Source organism: Oryzias latipes, chromosome 14, assembly GCF_053564925.1.
Source record: "Oryzias latipes strain Hd-rR chromosome 14, Olatipes_Hd-rR_3.1".
Taxonomy (NCBI): Eukaryota; Metazoa; Chordata; class Actinopteri; order Beloniformes; family Adrianichthyidae; genus Oryzias; species Oryzias latipes.
In genome coordinates, this window is record NC_136250.1 from 15466428 (window position 1) to 15489125 (window position 22698).

Sequence of the window (22698 nt, forward strand, 5' to 3'; positions counted from 1 at the left end):
GGTTCAAGAGGAGGTAATTAATTGTCATCCAGGTCTTGATGTCACTGATGCAGGCGTTCAGTTTCTCTATCTGGTCATTCTGGTCAGGCTTCATGGATAAATACAACTGCGTATCGTCGGCATAACAATGAAAATTAATGCTGTGTTTCCTGATTATGTTTCCTAGGGGTAACATATAAAGCGTAAACAGGATCGGTCCCAAGACTGAGCCCTGTGGGACTCCATAGGCTTAGCCTTTAATAACTGTAATATTATGTAATAATGGAAACAATTGATAGCTAGATCACCCCTTTCCTGTAAAATGTTTATTTAAACAGCGTCATTACAAACTGACAGTCCTTTGTTATGGCATTGCTTCCTGTGTTAAATTATTCTTTTAGCAATGCAAGAGAAGCTTTTATGTTCCTAAGAATTGTATTTACACAATTAAGTCTTCATGAGTTTGCTATAGAGACATCAAAATGTATTTTTAGAGCATGAGTGATTAGTTACTATTATGTATCATTCTTAATTAATAATTGTTTCTTTAATTTCCTAAAATCCGCTGTAGCTGATTTTATTTCTCTTGGGTTATGGTGTTTGGTTATGTTTTTTTTTAAAAACAGAATTACAGATAAAAAAGGTACTGTTACTGTAAGTGAAATGCCATGTTCTTGTAGAAGTCTGATGCGACAGGCCTTGGAGAGGTGTGAATACTATAATTCTCACCTTTGGTGTTTTCCAAGTCAGTAGAGCTAAGACAGTCTCAACAGCTTGAGATTAGGTGTCCTTTATTACAGCATTTCACTGTCAGCTCAACTATGTGCTGGAGGTCACACAAGGTTAAGGAACACAGCTTGAGTTTTGGAAGAAGACTGCTTATTTTACCTTTTTATAGGTTAGTTAAGACAAAATCAAATTAAAACTATTTTTATTGTTCAAGGAGAATCTTTGATGGAGCAAATAATTAACTCTCCACTATGATCTGATGGAACATGCTTCACTTTTCTGATCTATGAACAGTTATATTCTTGAAATGATAACAGTAAGCATGAATTCAAGGTGAGTAAAACATCAATTCTTTCCGTATCTTCAAAGGCTATAATTAGAGGGCTTTCTTTCACATGTTTTGTTTTTTTTAGAAAACCCCTAGGCTTTGCCTTAGGATGTGATAAAACATCCAGGCGCTCCAAGGGTTTTAGCTAATTTGCTATGTTTAGGTAGATATTTCAGGCAAAATAAATATAGCCAGCTCAACTAAATTAGCTTCAAAACACATTCCGATTGTCCGTTAGATTATTTGGCACATGAGGCTGTTTTTAGTTTCCAGAGAAAGTGTAAACATGGATTGTTCATGTCCTTGGATTCAAAAGCAGGGATAATATTTCAGACAAGACTTTTATTTTGGTGGAGATCCCTACCATTGTGAGTCAAGTTTGCTGTAAATTTTTTAATTACTTTAAAAGATTATTTTATTTGTGATAATTACTCATTTTCACTATGCTTTAAAAATCTCTCCCACATAGCTTTAGAGAGGAAATTGTTATTTAATGCATCATCAATTGGGCGAATGCTGTTTTATCCACTTCAAAGATGACATTTTGTGTTTTTTTTTTAAAATCTTTTTCATTTTGATGTTTGGCAGTACCATGTTATTAGACATGGTGAATCTAAAATTGTTGACTGATGTATTCAAATCAACACAGAGAGAATGCATTAATAATTTAATCAAATTTATTCCGGGTAAAATATTTACACGCCAGTCTTACCGCTCAATTTTTCAACTCCAATGCAAAGGCGCATCGTAACAAGCTGCCCTAATTTTCACAATCATGGATAAAAAAGCTATTCAAGAGTGGAGCTAACAGGGAAATAAGGCAGTGTGGTAAGGCACATCTGCCTCTTCCCACAGGGTGGACTTGGCACACTTTTTTGGCTCAATGAGCTGCTCTTATAGTGACAGCTCTTCCTTATCCTTTTGACAAAAGCGTCTCAGTTGTGTAACATGGTGCTGCAATGCGAGGCACCTCTTGAACAGGGAGACAACCCCTGATGACAGAAACCGTCCCCTTTGCCCGATCCAGTGACCAGAAATCTGCCGGTTTGTGGACTGTTTGTAGTTATCTGCCACCCCCTGCAGATGTTGTCATGGAAACACTCTTTTGGGGTCGTCTCTATCGCTCAGACAATGCAGCATGAGGATGTTAATGCTATGCTCAGCACAGCACAGTTCAGGTTTCCATGTGACTCCTATGCTTACATAATGTTGGAGTGGGGAAGAAATACAGGAAATTACAACCATAGACTTTACTGTAAATGGGATAATTATAGGAATTATTACTCACATCAGTGAGTAATAATGTCACCAACATGAAAGTCAGCTTGAATTCAGAAGACTTTCAAAACAGCAAAAGATGAGCATATTTCAAATCTCATTTCAATCTCAATTCTGATTCTTAAAATGCAGCAGCTCTCTAGTTCATCCATGTTCATTATTCAGACTAGCTATACCATGTTTATCAATAAATATGTCTGGAAGGCAGCTTTAGTCTATTTTACATGTCCTGATCTCTAGCAATGTTCAGATTTCCCAGGGACATCCCCAAAGCTCTGCAAGGTTGCTAGAAAAAAAAACTATCAGAAGGGCATCAGCATGTTAAAAGGGGTTTCTGTATTCAATTTAATGCTGACATCACTAAAGAACATAGAGCCCTGCGCCGCAGTCGGTCCTGAGATGAATGCACAATATTTAAATCTGGCCTACCTGGTGCTCTCACTCCACCCTGTGGGCCTTCCATGGCAGCACAATTACACAAGAGCAACTAAACAAAGGTGAAAGAGCAAAGGAGGGAAAAATGGAAGATGGCTGCCTTCATCCAATTAACAAGGATAAAGCTTGTTTTCATGGGAAGTCATGGAAAAATGTCACCTGTAAAGAGACTTCTTAATGCAATACCACTGCTGGAGAAATTGTAGCTCCAATTGAGTCTTTAATCATTCATTTTGGGTCTGATGCAACAATTACAGAAAATGTGTCCCTTCCTGACCATCATGACTTCTAAATAACAATGTACACCATATATCTATCCAGTGTAGATGTTAGAGGAAAAAAAGGATTTCTTGGTTTAAAAAGTAACTTCTAAAGGACCTAAATAACCATATTGGTGATGTAAAAAATAGATCAAGCAAAATATATTGTTTGCATGTAATTTTAAAGGTTTTTATCTTTGAAACCGTCTTAGAAAGTTTTTGGATTAAAAAGGGGAAAGAAAGTGTTTGCCTTATTGAAAACAATCTGTCTTTGACAGGTCCAGAGGAGATACAGTGTGTCGTGCGAGATGTTAGAGTGATCTGTTTACACCCAGTGGCAAAAGTAAACCTTAATCAATGATCATGATCTGTCTGACCACATCAAAACAGAGCTAGTCAATCAAAACACATCACTATTGGTCTGGAGTGTGGATGTGCTTTTAGCACTTGGTGGTTCCAAAACATTTTAGATATAACAAACATAATACACATTTTTTATTATAAAATGGAATTTAAGTAGTGTAACTAAAAGAAGGCAAAATGTTCTCACTTTATATTCTAGTACTTTCTCTAAAAGTAAGTGAATTTTTCAGATAGGGGTTACATATTTTATGAAGAATGGGGAATGGGTGCACATATTTAAATATTTAATTTAATTTAAAAAATATCAGACTGATTATACCAAGTTTCTGATTTCCCATCAAAGGTTTCAGCACCACAGACAGCTCCACTTACAATTTTCCTCTCCCTCCGACAGGGGGCGAAGTGGCCACGCTGTTAGTATTGTGAACAGCAAACGCGGCATCAGAGTAAATATTTTCCCGTTGTTGTTGTTTATATTTGTTAATTTGTTTGTTTTATTTTAGACTTATACTGTTGCTATGATTCCTGTTGTGTTTTTGGGCTGCTTTTCTGCTCTCAGTGATTCCAGCTGCGCGTGGAGTCCAAACTTTACGGTCAATCAAGCAGAAAGAGCGGGGCAAAGAGAGGCAGGCAGACCTGAGTGGAGTGTGAGCGGCGGTGGGTGTGGGGGGTGTTCAGTCTTTCAGACATCATGGCGGTAGACATTTGTAAATGATTGATCGGAAGTCAGCTGCACAGAAACCCCGACGCCAGGCTTCAGGCGGCCGGCTTAGTTTGCGGGCCATCGGTGACTCTCCCAGCCGCGCGCTCCTGCGCCTCCACGGGCTTCGGTCTGCGCCGCGCGCCGCTGTGAGGCTCCGGTCTGATGTCTCTGCCTGTCAGGAATTTCAAGTGTCTCTCTCCGGTCATGTGCCAGTGTAAGGTCATCTGCAGCAACCGGACTCTGTCTCTCATGTTCGGCTGTAAGGTAAGAGGAAAGCAGCAGGAGAAGGAGGAGATGGCCTCTGGAGGAATCCGTAGCATAAAGGCTTCAGCTGTGATCGCATCGTCTTTGACTTCTTTGCATTTGCCTCATTTCATTTCTCCAAGTCCTTTCTCTCCTTCCCCATATCTTCAGATTTTGTTCTATGGACCCATTTGCGCTTTTTGTGCTCATATGACCGATTTCAATGTGCACAGCAGTCTAGAGCATCTCTGCAGCACTGTTTTCTTCATTAAATAAGGCATTTGTTTCTTTCAAATATGTCCTCAATAATAATATGGTCAGAATACAACTACATGTTTAATCCAGCTGGCATGGGTTTTTGACATTGGGAAGTGCACTTTACTGCTCAGAGCCACTTAGATATCATTCATCACCATAAGAACCAGTCTTGAAGAGGTATAAAGATTCATTTTATTCGATTCATATCATAATTTGTGGTTGACGATACATTCATTGTTCATTTCAAATGATCCGATTCAATTGTTCCAGGATATCTTTTGCCAAAAATTCAACCAGTGTGACTCAGAGATAAATACCTGGACAGGTGAAGTTTTCCGGATTCCTTGTATTTCTTGCAGGATTATCAAGTGTAAATTAAATATGTGTACAAACAAACAAGAAAACAAGAATCAAAGGCAAATCCATTCACGTTTAAATTTCATAACGTTTAGCCTACTGTTGTATTTCCACATCAAAATAATCCAAACAGAACATTATAAGAACATTCTACCAAACAGTATGGTCACATATCTTTGCTAAATTCGAAGGGTTTCCACACATTGGACTGGAATGATGGTTGATCATTTTTTGCTGACATATGTGTGTTGTGTGATGGCACTTTTAGGTTACAGTATATAAACCTACCATACCTCAATCTAAATGGTGTTTTCCAATATTGATTATAATTAATTTATTTCATTTTAAAATGATTTTATAATGGTATATGTCAATTTGATTAACTTGCGTCAGACAGATCGATCTGGTTGGATTGTAGGAATATAAAGAAATTCATCAATTGATCGTTACACCCCTACCATATTGACAATATTGAACATGAACTGAGCCTCCGCTTGATGTTTTTTTTTTTTTTTTTTTGGTGGAAACAGAAACAGAGTTAAGCTTTTGCTGTTTTGCTTATCAGTGACAAACAGGCCGGATGTGTTTGTGCTGTTTGGTTTTGGAATGTTGTAAAGAGACTGTGTGATCCCGTGTTCTTTCAATCTGTTTGTCCATCACATCCCAGATTTTTCTCTCCATCCAAAATTCCTGTGGCAAGCAGCCACAGGATACTTATCTCTGACCTGGAATTCTCCATGAAGAGTTTCAGACATTAAACTTCTGGGACTGGATAATTCTTATATATGCAAAAGATGCTGCTGGAAAAGTGGGTTGTTCTGTGTGTGTGTTATGTGGCGGGGGGTCCCATTACTCTATGTGGAGAACAAGCACAAGCAATCCCATGTGTCCCCATCCAGGCCTTCTCCTTCCTCTGTATTTCCATGGGAGGAATTGTGGAAAATATATCAGTTTCCCTGTGTGGATTCAAGTCTCTCAGCTAAAGGCTCGCTCCGTGAAAAGAGCGGTTTGACAGGGAATTAACATCTCAATGAGAGCAGGCTGGGCATGCTTGCACACAGGTTCAGTGGCCCTGACAGCTTGTGTTTGTGTTAGTCTCCTGGGAGTTTCTTCTAGGTGGGATTTTTCTTCTTCTTCTCCATCTTCAGTTCCAGCTGTATATTACAACATTCTTCAAGCGCTCCTGCTACTATCTGCTGTTATCTGACTAAGCTCCCTAAATTTCTTGTTATAAAAGCTCCAACATGCCTGGTCATTTCCCCAAGGTGATCGTCCAAGGTAGTTTATTTGCATAGGCTTTGTTTCTAAGCACAATTGTGCTCCGTCATTTCAAATTCAGGGTCTTAATTAAAGAATAAGATGTTTGCAAGCACTCATCGGTGCTTTGATGTGCTCTTTATGCTTTATACTCATTGATGGCCTCATGGCGTTTTATCAAAACAGCTTGCCTCGCTGAACTTTGTCTCCCGGCTTGGAGTTTTGCTCTGCACTCATGCTGAAGGCTCTGCAATACAGTCCTAATGAAAACAGAATATTCACTTATAGTGATTGATCTACAAGCGATGGATCCTTGGGCCTTCATCTCAATATCAAGATCAATAATCACCTCATCCTCGCCATCGATTGTGGGACGTCTTCCTGGAAAAAGTACGGTTAGGCATTACAAAGCAGCCAATCAGATGTTGGTGAGCAACTAAAAAACAGTGGAATTTAATATCCAAAAAGGAAGGAAGGCATTTTTTTGCTTCGCAGAAGCACCTCATATGTTCTGCTTTCCTCAGTGCCGGATTTGCATTTCGCTTCCAAGATGCGCCCGTTTTATCTAAAGCTTTGCACATATTAATTTATAGCTCTGACATTAAGCTTTGAGCATCATCAAAGTGAGGTGGTCAGGATTTATTTGTGCTCTACTGAGGTCCAAGGTGGATCTGCTCGGGATCAGCACCACCATGTCAACTCCTTCTATTTTTATAAATAATTTTATATATAGCACTTGCAGGTTTTAGTAGCTACATCACAAGCCACAAAAACTCAGACTTCTCCTTTATTTAAATGACGCTTTATGTCTGAGCGGATTAAAGAAAGTTGTCATTCAAACTTGACAATTTGATCCTTCCCAAATATCAGAAATAGAACATTACCGCAGGTTAGCATTTGGTTACTAGAATCAAATCTGCAGAATTCTTGACTCCACCTTCATAGGAAACCAAGAGTCACAGCAAGTGAGTAATGGTTTGGCAGTTAATGCTCTTTCAACTGATTGTCCTTTCTTAACAGAACATTGTGTAACTCTGTTTCCTAGGCATCTAGCATAAAAAATATTCATCAACAGACACTCAAAAGTAATTGGTTCTTTCATCAAGCAAACTATAGAGCATCAGTGTCCTCTTTAGGTTTAGTAGAGTTAAATCCACAAAATTGATATTTTTCAATGTTTTGTGTGTCACTTAATTGTACTATGTACCTTCAATATATGCTGTAATCTGTGATCAGTATCTGAAAACCTAGTTTAGTAGGTAGTCGTTATGACTTAGGCTATATCCCAATTCTCTCATTACTCCCCCTAAAAGGGTAACACAACAGGACAGTTGGAGGCTGACTCCACTCTCAGCCCAGATTTGAAAAATGCAACAAAATAAAGGGGAGGCGGGCTGAGATGGGGGGATGTGGTCTGGATCTGTGATTGCCAGTGACAGTGAGGTTAGCTTGAGGTAACGTACAGTCACGCTGCATCTTCAATAATGGAGATTGATACAGAGCAAAGTCATCCCAGTTTCACCACAGAACTTTTGTTGGAGGTTGAGGAATGTTCCCGTTACTTCTCCTGAGACAGGCGCCCATGGTCCAGAACCTTATCGTTTCGAGCTGCTGGCTCAAGAAGCTGCCTCAACAATGCCCAACGGCGGGGCTGCCGGTGTAGGTACCGAATCTGTTGAACCTGCAATAAATGTTCGGCTGCGACTAATGATGATGTCGCACTATCTGATTGGCTGTATGTTATCATTAGTGGCAGGCCCCCCAATATTTATTGCAGGCCAAACAGAAATAGTTCCTACGCCGGTGCAGCTGCGGGTTTGCAAGGATGAAGGGGACCAGATTCTGAGTGGTAAAATGATGCTAGTGTCATAGCTCATAAAGGCTAACGTATTAAACAAAGGCTGAAATGTTAATCTTAAACTCTATTCATAAAACCTTTTGAATATGGAAAAAAAAACATTATTGTCACTCAACAGGTGCACCTGTGGTCTCTGCACCTCACTGTCCCCTGTATAATGTGAAACTTCTGAAATGACGTGGGACTTACATCAGTTGTCTCAAAATTCAACTTTACAACCTTGTTTCAATCTCTAGGTGGCAGCACAAAGACAGTTTCAGACTATAAGTTCAGGAATTAAACACGTTTATTTTAAATTGTCAACAATTTGACAAAGACCAATAGTCAGCAGCACTTTTAAATCCCCATTTAAACAGGTAAAGAGTCAAAAAGAGTTGATTTACTGTTACTTCTTAGAAATTTCCAGAGCGCTGGATTTTGGAATTGCCGATTCAACCCCCACAAAATGTCAACCACCCTTTAGCCAATAATGCACTAAGTAGTGAGAGAATTTAGACACTACCTGTTATTGTCTTTTATTGCACTTTTTTAAGCCATTTTTTTCTGGCGGTACTGTAGTGAGTTGTGAAATGGTTTGATTGTGTTTGTGGATCTAGCAGAAGACTGGCCAGTATTAACACTACAAGCTCCCACTATACAAGCAGTATACATCAAAATGTATGTGCTCAGCATAAAAATTGTGTGTGCATGCTTCAGTAGACAGAGAGGGGGGGAGGAACTGAAATAATTACAACTGCTGGGCTTTGCCTAAGGATGCATCTGAACTGTAAATCCCTTCATTCCTTCTCTTACTCCTGCCTTTATTCATCCTTCATCTTTCTAGATTTGAACTGGGGCCAGAAGTCTGTACCATTAATAAAAACAAAAGGGGTGCCATCTTGGATCTGTTCTTTGTCCCCAAACCAGTATTTATATATTGTAGATGCCATCAGATAGTTGCTCAGAATTTCAGTAAAAGTCCTTGAACAATCCCCCCCTCCCGCCCCCCCTGCCACCCCCCCCGCACAGCTGTCAGTGGAAGAACCACAGCAAAGCACCTACTGTCATACCATTTACTGTATCTGTGACTCCAATCTCATTATGAAATTTGAGCATGATGCATCTGTGTGGGTCTCTTATCAATGATGACTCATCCTACAGAAGGGAGCTTGAGTGTGCCATTAAGATAAGAGGAACATAATTTTGCTTGTGGAACTTTAAGACTAGAATTTTTAACAGCGTTGATACAGTAGTTAGTTTTTTTAAAATCTTTTTGCTAAAAAAATGTGAACTTAGGTTCTTAGGCTTTTGGAATTTTTTTTCTTTCATATTTTGAATTAGTTGCTGTTTAGAGTCATATACAGTAGGATAAACCTCCTCCTCTGCCCGTTAGAAGTATCTACACAACATAAAGTTTCTTAAAGTCTTCTTAGGTCCTGCACAGAGCTGTTTAAAATCTCCTTTTTTAAGCAATGCAAGAGCTATTTGATTGTCCTACGATTTTTCTTGGGTTGTCTTTCATGGTGCAAAAAAAGTAGTGGAAAATGCTAAAATTCTGCTTTGCAATGTTTAAAATTTATTTTGAACTACCGCCATGCTGTAAATGAAATCTTTCCACCTTTATCCACCTTTGTCATGGTAGGAAGAACACTTCAAAGTAAGGGTGGGGTCATCTAAGATAGCACAAGGGTTACGTAAGGCGAAAATGCTTGTGCACATTTTTTTCAACGGGCGTCAGGTCGCAGCGAATATTAAGTAAAGGAGAAGTAGGTGAGACGCAGACATGTTAAGTTTTCTTTTTTTTTTTAAACCAGCGGATTCCTGTGCATTGCACAGAGAGCCTATTAGTGCTGTTCAAGTGAAAGGTACGTGCTTCTTGTGCGCAACCTGACTGTTAGAAATCTAGGAAATTAGACAATCAGAGTGTAGTTTGTGTGGGCATCTGACGGCCACAAATCCTCGTGTGTGCAGGATTTGCGCTGTCATTAAGGAGCCAGTACGCAAAACTTGCTAACAACTGGAGCAATGTGTAAAGGACACTGTACGTTAGCACCACCCATATGTTATTTGTGCATGTAACTTATACTATCCTAATAAATACTTTACAATGCACTTACCACATGCACAACAATGGTACGCTCCATGTTCATGACAACCCTTGTGGTGATTGCATGACCCTCAACTGCAAGACACACATGCGCTCCCCTTGAGATGCAGCCTCTACTCTCTATGACCCTCCACAGGCCTGGACGACTAAAAATCTGCAGCACCCACTCGCCATAAACACGTTTCAAGCTGCTCTTTAACTGTGGAGAAAAAAATGTTTTCAGTTTAATTTTTTTATTTCAGAGTACATCCACGTTCATTTATTTTACATTTCATAAATAATTAAACTTTTAGAAATAAAAAAAACAACTAAAGCTACACTAGTGCTCCGTGGAACACTATGGATGGCTAGTAATGTTGGCACAACATTGATTTGGGCATAAAACTCCATAAAAAGGTGTGTATTAGCATTGGTTTACTAGTTCTTTCTTGAAAGGGTAGCCAATATAGTTTGTCTTTGACTGTTTGGCCACAGGCAGAGTGAACAGCTATCACACAGAACAGTACTTAACTGATTAGCGATATGAAAGAAAACCCAGGACAGCCTTAAAAGGCAATCCTGTGATGTGGATCTCATCACCTTTACTACAGATTATCGACCTAATTTGATTATTTTTCTCAGCAGTAAGAAGAACTCATTCGTTTTTGGTTGATTGCCGCCATTTGCTTTTCTTTTTTTTTTTTTTTGCCGCCATAGGTTTTTTTGTTTTTCTGCTAAGTGAAATTCCACAGTTTCTTTTCTTTCAATTTTTGACCCATCTTACAAAATTAATGAGACTTTCCATAACAGGAAAGTGAAATATTGCATCTGAATAAAGATGCTTTTTATTCCTCCTCTTTTAGATTTAAAGAAATGGACGCACACTAACATTCTGCTGCAGTTTGAAGCATCCTGCTACGTGTAGCATCTGTTGTAATGGTGGAAGCACACATGCCTGCAGGAGTATATCTCCTGACACAATGCTCCACCACCTTGGAGAACAGCCTGAAGTCATCCTAAACTGGAGATGTGCACATTTTCCATCTTTGGAGGCTTACATTGATGTGAAATAAACTGTTGTGCTGGTAGGTGTTGGCTGGCGGCAGCATTTGTGATGAAAACTGTGTTGAGGTTTAACACTTGATAGGACACTTCCAAGTGAAAATCAACTGAGAAGGCAGCAGCGACTGTGTTTCAGTGCAGAAGAGGAAGTTTAGAGGATCTTGGGAGACAAACAATTTTCTCTTTTCAATGAAAAAGATAAAAAGGATTGATGATCCACGGGAAACTACAGGATAGTTTCACTCGCTGTGTGACTTTAAAGGCATTATAAGGCTCTAGTTATAGTTATAGCTGGTTTAATGGCTGCTGTGTGGGTTGTTGTGAATGTCTGCCCGCTAGCATCAATTATGCTCTCGTCTTCATGTTTGCTAAAAGGAAAAAATATATTCTTTAAATTCAATTGATACGTTAGCTTCTAAAATGCAGACTCACAATCAATGTTGTTTTAAGATAAAATACTGCAAAAAAAGCAAGAAATGTACGCAAAATTGTTTTGGATTATTACAGAGTTATTCCACAAAATTATTAGCATTCAATTTAGTCTAAATCATTTTAAGAGGATTAATTCTCCTAATTCTATTTTAATAAAAATTCTAACCAAACAGGTTACATTAACAAGTATAAGTAACAAAGTATTTGTTTGCTAATATTGATGCCCTGAGTATGCTCACATGTGTTTCGTTTTCTGCATTGGCAAAGAATTTTCACAAAAATGTGGTATTAAAGGCTTTAGGATGCACTCTCCAGGAAGTTTAGTAGATTCCTTTTAGGCTAATGTCTGCACTCTGCAGCTCTGTTTTTGTAAAATCTTGACTTTATCTCCTCAAAATAAATCGATTGTATCACAAATGCAATTTTTAATGAAATACCCTTGCCTAACTTTTTAGAAAACATGACCTCAGTACAATTTCTAACCAAAATATGCATGCTAAAATATGTGGTCTCCAGACACTGGCAAAAATGTTATGTATTGTCTACACCTTGATGATGCAAACATTTTCCAGTCATGCAAGGGACATTCTGCTGTCAGGATTTCTTAAAAAAAAGAGATGGCTGCAGTTTAGGGAAATGCATTAACCAGAAAATAAGGTCAATAGCAGAGAATGATAATACAGAACCATGTTGAAGCATTATGTCATTGAAATGTGCCACCGTAGTTATGGTGTTCCATCCTAACCCCTTAACACTGATCGATGCAAATACACATCAAACCGCACCAAACCTTACCTTAATATATTATCTACTTGACAGCAAAAACACAAGTGAAAATTATTTTTCAAAATTGAAAATAAATATAGGCATCAAGAATGTTAAGGATGGTTCTTACTCCTCATCCTGGACCACCTGTTGCCAACAAAGCAAGGCACACCCTTTTAATAATGAAGATACTTTTTTGGTGTTTTTATCATGTCCTTGTAGCAATTTTGTCATGATGGAAGACAAATATAAAGAAAATTAAGCTCTAAACTGGATTTCTCAGTACCTCTTCATTCAAATCATCAGAAGCAGACGCAAAAATGTCATTTGAAAAAGCTTGTAGGTGTGACATAGAAGCTGCCTCGGCGAGCCACAAGCTCCCTGCTGTGGAATACAGTAACAGCGTGAATGTGGCTTTAGGAGTTCCATGTTCATATCCACATGAAAAGCATTTTCATTGTCCTCCAGAGCTCTGTTTTATTTTATTTTATTTTTTTCTGCTCCACCACATCCAGAGTGTCTGATTTCCTAAAATCTTATTTCTACTCTTTTTTTCCCCTTTACATTGAAAGCCTTTGTAGAGCCCAATCGCCAAACAAGCTATAGCGGCATAGAATCATCTACCTTACTTATCTCATTTACTTGTTTTTTTTTAAATCATGTTAAATCTTGGGGGTATTGTGGCAACTTTTTTTGTTTAAACATCTTAAAATATCTAGACATTCTGTCATTTGCAAGAGCTAACACATTCATAATTCAGGGTTCCACTTTTAGTTGCAATACAGCCATCATGTATAAGTTGCTTTATTAGGAATTAAAAAACACATTACTAAAAAACTTGTTGTCTTCCCCAAAAAATTTGAGGATTTGCCAACTTTACCTCAAAGCTTGTGTGTTATTAACCCTTTAGGGGGCTGTGTTAGAGGTTTGGGTTCCTTCACATGCTCCCAGCAAGGTTAGAAACTCAGCTGTATACATAGTATACATGTCCTCTCTAGATACTTGGGTTTGTCCATTGTAAAAAGCATAAATTGGAATTTACTAAACGGTTTAATTTAACAAAAAAATTCCCTCAGGACCTGATGTGAGTAAATGTGGTTGTTTTTGTGGCTTTGTGATGGAAATGCGCCCTGTTCTCCTTAAAGCCATACTTTGATGAACTTCATGTTTTTGGTTTTTAAAACATGTTCATGTGGCATTTTTATGATGATGGAGGACATATAAAGAAAATTAGGTATTTATTTATTCAAATCATGTGAATCAGGAGCAGACAAAAAAATGCTGTTTGAAAAGGAGCTTTTTTGTGATGTAGAAAATACGCTGGGCGGGCAACTCTCAGGAATGGGGAGGGGAAATGGGAAACTATGTCATAGAATAAGACAGATTTCTTCTCATTTTTGCTAAAAACAGCATAATCATAATTAAAAGACCTCTAAGAATGCTTTTAAAATAGATTTTAAAACTGGGTCTATACCACTTGTCTTGTTCCCAATTATAGAGAAGAAGCTATAGAAAATAGACAAACGCTTTTGACATTGCATTTGCAGTGTGTTGAAAATAATGGTTGTGCTCAGCCTTGATCATACTTACAAAGTCAGAGTCCTTTAAAATCTTCAGCTTGCATCCTGAGCTATAGCATAAAATGACAGTGCACAGCAGTTCCACATTACTTTTACCCATTTTACTATTAAAGGATTAGTTTATGTGGATACACAGCGTGCAGCTCACAACAGCTCCATCAAATTGATGAGGCCCGCCTCGTAACGACCTAAGAGCCGGAGCCATTTCTCAGACACGTAGCAAATGCCTTGAACGATGAGACACTGACACAATAAAGCTGGAGGTACTCGGCAGGTTTAGTGGCAGAGGTAATTTTGTGTGCAGAGTCTTGTACAGCTAGATGAGATCCTTGCTGCAAGCTGTTGTTGAGCTTGTGATAAAGCCAACCTGGGAAACTAATTTCACCGTCATGATGTCCAATTAGTTCAAACAAAACAAATGAATTTGTCTTATATTTTTCCTCCGTGGAGTTCCATTAATGCAACACAAGGTCCTCAGTGCATTGCATGTGTCACTGCTCCAAGAATTAGCAACTAAAAGTATTAAACTAGTCCAACTCAACATCATTATGCTTATTATAAAAATAAAGCTCACATAGGACAAAACATTTCAGTAATGCTGGGATCCCTGTAAAAAATAACCTACATCATAGCTGTGACCTAATAGATTATAAATGCATTTCAATGCAGGGCTCCAGACTAACTTTTTTCACTAGGAGCACAGTGGCCCCTAACTGAAAAATTTAGGGGCGCAACCAGAAAATTTAGGGGCGCATACCGTAAATCAACATTCTAACCAAATCTACTAATTTCCACTGTATTACTAATAAATACTTTAATAATAGATGCAGAAATTACAATGTGCTGTTTCAATTTCAGTGTCACATTTTATTCTGCACTTTTGAAGATGCAACAAGAAGGTAAACTGACAGCAGCATCGCTGTCATGACAGTACAAATAAGTAAAGAAAACTGATGGAAATTTATCTTTGTGACACCAAATAGGTGCAGCCAAGATGCACAATAAGCGTGTTTGAGATCACTCAGGTGAACTCAACGCTGCGCAGATCACCTGGTGTGAGACATATATTTTTGTTTTTGCTCCAACATCAACTGTCAATCATCACAAAAATATCGCGAGAAAGGGGTGGGAGAAAGGGGCAAACCTACCCGGACACAGCTGGAAACAAGAGACTACAAAACAATGCATTATGGGACATGTGTCCTGATGGTTTTTGTAGTGGAGTGATTAATTAAAATAATTTAAAATACCAATTCATTAAAAAAGGCTACATACATCACAAAACATTAAAATAATCATAAAATATATAATAACACAGATCATACTAAGGGGGAGAAGAATATTAAAACTAAAAAGAATGTTAAGGACAACTCCAACTTCCTGTTCTCCTTTAGTCTTGCTGCAGATTCGCCTTCATCTCACAGCCCCCCCTTCTGGTGTCCCCAACGATCCAGGCGAGGTGCTGGTTCATGTCAAACACGTCTATCGTTGCATTTTCCCCACGTATTTTCAGTGTGTCTAAAACTAATGTTGTTTTTGCTCGCACGTGTTTAAAGTTCAAGCCCCGTTAGCTGTCACGCATGTAGGTGTGGGACATTTATTCTCCTCAGCTGACCCGACTCCCGCGGTACGGGAGCGGTTTGCTGCCGTAACCCGTTTGATGCGCCGCCGTAACCAAAACCTAAACTTTCCTCCGGGTCTGTGCGGCCCAGAGAAAAGTTCAGCACGGACTGCATGTATGTAGAAAATTACGAGCGAATAAATACGTTCAAAAGGAAAGTAAGGAACTTCTTAATGTGGCCCGGGGAGGGAGGGGGCTGTCAGGTTTCCTGCTTTCAAACCCTGTCATTGTCACGCCCCCAAGAGTCATATACCCCACTGTGATTGGTTGGTCAGCTCCGAGCACGACGATGAAAAAGTGTCATTCATACAAACTGGCGGGCTGCAGTAACATTAAACCTTCATATTAAGGCGGGGACCGCAAAATATCATCTTGGGGGCCGCAAATAGCCCGCGGGCCGCGAGTTTGAGACCCCTGCTGTACACTCTGGCACTGGTACACTAGCCGCAGGTCGGAAGAACGAATCAATAGTTCACTTACCCATAGTTCAGACGCACATATCAGGTTGTGATATTTATCTCAGTTTCCTTCCCACAGATGTTTACGCGCGCTCGATTATCTCTAGGCCCCGCCCCCTCTACGCATTTTAGCCACTCACAGTGGCTTTCCCTATTCTTCTCACACGCAGTGGCCGCCTCACAGACAGGTATCACGCGAGAGTGTACGTGCTCGCGTTTCATGAGTATGTGCGCGAGTGTGTGTGTCTGCCTGCGTCCGTGTGGCTTGCGTCTCATTGATTATTTCATTGATCATTGACGTGCCCCTTCCACGTTTGATGTATAAAAAAATACGAAGGGTGGGGGAGGCAAATTTACTGGTCGCACATGTGCGACTGGATGTAAAATTCAGTCGCACACTCTCAAATTTTGGTCGCAAAATGCGACCAATTGCTCGCAGTCTGGAGCCCTGCAATGATACAATTGTAAAAAATATGGAGCACTTTTGGCCAAAAAAAACCCCAAGATCTAAAAGAAATATACTTTTATTCTTTAATCATATTATTATGAAGCAGAGCCTTTTTTCCAAAATAAGCTGATAATATTTGTGTCCTATGTTAACTATGGATTTTTTAAAATTAAATTAATGCTTCCGATTCAAAGTAATTCACCCATAACAATCAAAACATCCTAAATTGTCAGAGGACATTTTTAAGAGAACTTAAAAAAAAAGAAAAGAAAACGCTAATACTGCCGCATCTTTAGCAAAGGTTTATTTTCTTGCAGGTCTGAGGTTCACCATTTTCCATTCTAACTGGGTGATCAATAACACAAAGCACCCGGGGCCAGATGTTCCCAACTGTGTGGTTTCTTGAAGATCATTAAACTGTGTACATACAGGGAGAATATATTTCATTGAGCAGAAATATAAGGCTGTGTTATCTTTGCAAGATTTTTTTAACAAGAGTTTTTCTGCCATAAATAAATTCAAGAACTTCCCTACTATGACATTTAAATAAAAAATATTTTATTTTTAATGTACATATCCTTGGGGACAGAATAACACCTGTTTTCCACCAATCACACAGTATGACATAGTAATAATGTCCAAAGTGAGGCCCTGACAAACCTAAAGTTTTCTGCTTTGACAGAATACATTTAACTTCTCAGTCCTTCCCAGACTGTCTGAAGAAGCGTACCACATGGTTTGTGCTGGTTGTCTCCGTCAGCCTCTAAAACGGGGAATTTTGTTTTTAGCAATGCATGTCTGTAGAAGGACTCTTTGTTACGTGAATCGAATGTCACATCCCCCACCAGTAGGACAGAAGGCAGCATGGCAGCACGAATGTTGGTCATGCAGGAAAGGGGGAGGCAGGGGACACCAGAGAGCTCAAGGCTACTAAGAGCACTGAGCGTGTAATCCACGATTATTTCCAGGTTCTATGAAATTCTGGGCTCTGCTGTTTTATTTACATTTTTTAAAATTCTAATTAAGGTTTACTACTACTAATATATGACTTATTGAAAGAATGCATATTGTCTGAACCGAATGTATTACATTTTTTTGACTTTACCATATAATAATATTTTCTACTAAAAAAAAACAGGCGCATTATTTTTTTGCTCATCCTTAAAATCAACAACACTCCAAGCTATAAGCATAAATGTTCCTACTTCTCTATGCCATCCTGCTGTTTTTCTTTAAATTATTTATGACTTTACTTTTTCACTTTTATCCCCCCCAACACTTTCTCGAGTATCTACATCTCTGTTTCAGTCTCTGTCGTTCTTGCTGTCTCAGTGTAATGTGATCCAGGACCGATGCTGCCAGCCCCAACTGTGGCACTGCAATCTCTGCTCTGCTCCGGTTGCTATGGCAGCCTGTCTGAGATGGTGCTCTGTGATGCACCTCCCTCTCTGGTCTTGCCTCCAAAAAAAAAAAAAAAAAAAAAAAGGGGGTAAAAAGTGACAGGACTGGCCATCCAGCTTCTTGCTAAAAGTCAAAGGATCCATGTGAACATCTCCATTTTCTGAGCGGGGGGCTTCACATCTGCAGTGCAGTGCAGCACAGCGGCTCACTGTGAGCCGGGGGCTCTGTGGGGGGAGGAGGGGTGCATATTTGCAGCAACACAAGCTGGAAGCCACAGGACAGTGTGACAGATCCCCACAGCGATGCTGCCCACCTTCTTTCGTGTTTGTGATGGAAAAATCTGTGTGCACTTTTTGTGTCATCACGCCTATGATGAAACCTACCAAGTGTGGCTGAAACAGTGGGTTGCTGGCAGGCTGCCCAGGCGTGGGGTATCGGTAGGGGTTTGAGGGTACGAGGAAGAAGCTGCGTGATCATAACTGATTTGAATCTTGGCTCTAGTTGCTTCATTTGGCTTGAGGGTGGGGGTGCTTACTCTAGAATACCAAATGGTAACATTTGAAGCCCTTTGTTTAAATAATGTCTCCACTTTTCACTTGTGGGCGTCGCACATGTTATGTGATCTACAGTACAAGATGTGCTTATAGATTGGACACATTTGGCCAACCATGCTCCTTCTGATGGCAGTAATGCTTAAAAAATCTCCATTTACTCATCCTTTGGTAACAATTTATACACAGCATTTTAAACATTACACAGAATAGGTGAAATTTACCAGCTTTTAAAATTATTCCTTTAGAGAAACCTAAATATATTTAGGGTATAAGTAAATGTTAACAACCAATCACAATTAATGTGATTTGGATCTTTTCACAAAACACACACAGATTTCAGTAGTCTTGACTGAATAATGATGTCTAACTATTCTCATTTGAATAAATAATTAATACACCTGGGGTATGAATAATTTCTGGGATTAGTGTGAATTTACTAACATGCATGAACAAAAGTGAATTAGTTGAGCAATAAATGCCCATGAGGAAAACTCTTCTCTTTTATTTGGAAATGCTTAATAGGACTTTTTGATATGGGTATATTATTGTGTGAAAGAATAAAGGAAATGCCACATTTGAATTTATTATCCTTATTTTATTTTTATAATACTATATTTAAGTATCATATTGTATTGCATTATTCAATTGTTTTAATTTGGTCAACGTTTATTTAATATGTTAAAATTAATAATATGTTATAATTGGATTATTCCTTGAAGAAAGACAGAAATAAAATAGTGCATCCCGGCATTTAGTTTTACTAAAAGCACTCAACATTTGCTGTGACCATTATAAGAGTGTTCTGCTGCTTATAGGAGGTGAGTTTTGGTTTTGTGTTTGTAATAGTCTCTGCTGGGAACATGCTGTCTGAATCCCCTGTGAGTGTGGTCATGTCAGTGACATTAACAATGGGTCTTTGACTGATCTGCAATTTTTATTAATCTGTTATTAAACACCATTAGCGAAGGCCAAAGAATGATTTACACACATAAAGAAGGGCAAAATGGGCAAAAGGGCAAAAAATATTTGATGGTCACAGATTCTGGAAGTTCTCCCACTGAAAAGATGAAGAGTTTGTAAAGTTCAGCGCAGAAAACACTTCAGCTGTGAGGGATAGAATGTATAGAGATTCCAGGAAATCACATTGTGTGATTTTCAAATAATTTATTTATATGAAGTTTTCTGCACCTTTATACAGCTGCTATTTTGGTCCATTCCTCCCAGCAGATCTTCTCAAGAGCTGAGATGTTTTGAGGCTGTTGCTGGGCAGCACAGACTTTCAGCTCCCTCCAAAGATTCTTTGTTGGACTGAGGTTCAGTGGCTAGGTCACTCCAGAACCTTGGAATGCGTTTTATGTATCCACTCCTTGGTTACCTATAGGCGATGGGTTTGGAATTATTGTAAAGCTGGAAAATTCAGTCATGTTTCATCCTCAGTGCTCTTATTGATGGAAGGATGCTTTAGCCCAAAATCCCTCCATACATGGCGCCATTCATCGGTTTCCTAATATGGATCAGTCGCCCTGTCCTTTTTGCACCTCCATGCTTCACAGTAGTTATGGTGTCATTCTTCTCTCCTGTTTTTGTAAATTGGTTCTTTCCAGTTTTGTTCAGTTGTAAAATCTTGTCCTTGGTGTCCTTTGACAGCTCTTTGGTGTTGTTTGTTTCGGAGAGGTTGCAGTCTGACTGTTTAAAGGTCTGGACAGGTGTCTTCTATGCTGACAATCAGTTCAAACAGGTGCTATTAATAAAGTTAACCAGTGGAGGATAGAAGAGCTTCTTCAGGAAGAAGTAACAAGTCTGTGAGGGACACAATTCTTGCTTTTTTCTTAGAGTTAAATACTTTTTTCTGCATCAGTTATAAAAATAAACTGTCAAAAGAATCAAAAAATGTTTTTTCATTGATTAATTTTTTAAGTTCAGTTTTTTGGAATCACCCGGGATACATAAAATAATTTAAAACTTTTGAAAAAACAAAAAACAAAAGAGGATAAACTTCCACATCCTCTTGTTCTTGGTCTTGCTGTTTATTCTTTGCTTCTTTTGCTCCTGTTTCTTCTTAATTGGATTTTTCAATGATCATTTTCACACTTCTATTTGAAATGCCTTATAGCTGCTCCAATATTTAAATAGCTGACAAAACATGGTTTGTCCCTATAGGAGATATTATTCATGTTAAGTGGCAAACTTACCAGTATTTCTACAACAGCTATGAAATGCCACTATAATGTATTCAACAGTCATTTTAAATGTGTTTTACAGTCCATCTTGTGATGCTTTACTATGCACGACTAAAAGGAGCTCCTTTATGTGTTTGTGTGATTGCAGAAGTACAGGTACCAGGATGAGGAGACGCCCCCCTTGGAGCACAGTCCAGCACACCTGGCTCAAGGGAAAAGTGCAGAGATGCTTCACATGAGTGACAAAAACCTTGCTGCAATGGAGGCCATCCATGGCTACACTCCACATACGCATATCTCTCCTGTAAAGGTATGGCCCATTTGCACAGCTTTTTCATGGAGACCATTGATCAGTATTTCACAGCTGAGTGCACGCTACTTTAAAACACGCAACAAGGAAAAGTGTCAATTTAAGATTAATGTATAACTACATAAGAAGTCATGTGAAGATAAATTGTGTGTATTTTGCAAACTACAACTGTTTAAATGCAAGTGGAAGATTGAGAAGTTGGAAAGGACCTTGGGAAACATTTTTGTGGGTGACTTTCTGCCACTGAAGACAGGAGAGTAAGATTTATAGGATGCTGTTTTTAAATTTAAATCAGCCAAGCAGATTTGTAGTTCTGTTATTCATGTGCAAAAATGACTTTCTTTTTAATGAAAAGTTTATATTGTCAGAGCAGCTATAGTTTTTTTAAATGTATTAATATGTAATCCTCCTATACAAATGTACATTATATCTGCTTAAAATCCTCAGAAAGTAAGGGTGTTCTTAATTCGCTTCATTTATGTTTAACATGGATTTTTACATTTGTCAAAAATAATGTAGCAGGAGTGGGAGAAACACACATGAAATATTGTGGAAAGGTTGTGCAGCTGCACTGGGAGAGACTAAAAATAATAATAACGTTGTCTTTTGTGCATTATTCTTGCATTGTAATGCAGACACAGGTTTTCACGGGCTCTAAAAAAGGCAATCTCACCTGTTTTTCTGTTCACCAGCTTCCTATAGCAGCATATATTTGCATGCTGACCACTCAGAAGTAAGAATCAACTCACAGAGATTACTATTTGTGTCACTCTTTGCTGCAACTGATCTCTACTTCCTGTCTGTTAAAAATACAGCTGGATAGACAAAATAAATCCACATTTTGAATTCTGGTTTAAGCAGTCGGACTAAGTATTTTAAACAAACCATCAATGCACAAAAAATGAATCAGAGGATATATAAAATATAGGAAAACACAAAGAACACAATGCCTAAGTAAGATTTGAATGTGCAATTAATATGTAATTTACACATTTGATATATTTTTAGAGAACATTGTCAAATAATCATTTAGTGACTTTTTGTTGAATATTTTTGTATGTATATATTCTTTTATAAACTGCATCTTGTATGCAGCAGGGATGCAACAGTTAACTTTTAAACAGAGAACTGTGGCATACCTAGTAAACATAGCTGTTTGCCATCTTGCAATAATAAAAGATTTACTCTGACTGTATTATCATCAGATGATCTAATTAATGTTTGACGTTCAGAATATTTGGGGTGACATTCACAATTTTGACTACATAATTCACCAATCTGTGACATGCGGTAAACCCTTTTATCAAAAAAAGAAATCTGACAGGAAGGAATACTTTTTTTTAAAATAAATTGATAGTTCGAGTAGATCATTGTTATGCTTTATTCATGTTTGACGATCAGAGATAATGCTATAAATGAAGGCCAAATAAGCGACTGTAAGTCTGCACTCCCAGCCGCTGTCAGCACCAAGTTAAATCCCAATGATGATGTATTGTTCTTGATTGTGTTCGCACTGATGGTGTAGCAAGCCATAAGCTTGTTAGAATTAGATTACATTAGTCTCACTTACCTCAGCGATTGCACATCTCTATAACTTTGTGCTCAGCACTATGTGTTGTCTGCTTAGAAATCCCAGTTCTTCCAGTAATGAGCGTTAAAGGCAATATAATGGTGTTATGAGGAATAAAATCCAGGCCCATGCATGTCCAAGTGTCAGACTTCAAGGTGGAGGAGAACATGCATCAGGCAACCTGATATCAGCACTTAGCAGCGT

At 38.6% G+C, this 22698-nt stretch overlaps 1 protein-coding gene across 7 annotated transcripts in view; it reads left to right on the forward strand.

The window, feature by feature from the left end:
• Positions 1-22698, forward strand: part of dlg4a (discs, large homolog 4a (Drosophila)) — a 110524-nt gene that overhangs the window by 52330 nt on the left and 35496 nt on the right. For 5 of the 7 annotated variants that reach the window (XM_078930602.1, XM_078930601.1, XM_023962372.2 and 2 more), the window contains exon 2: positions 20763-20924. In XM_078930602.1, coding sequence (XP_078786728.1) covers positions 20763-20924 — 162 coding nt within the window. Of the gene's footprint in view, positions 1-3972; positions 4340-20762; positions 20925-22698 lie in introns of those variants that run through there. The other 2 variants (XM_023962369.2, XM_023962368.2) reach the window with 2 other exon arrangements.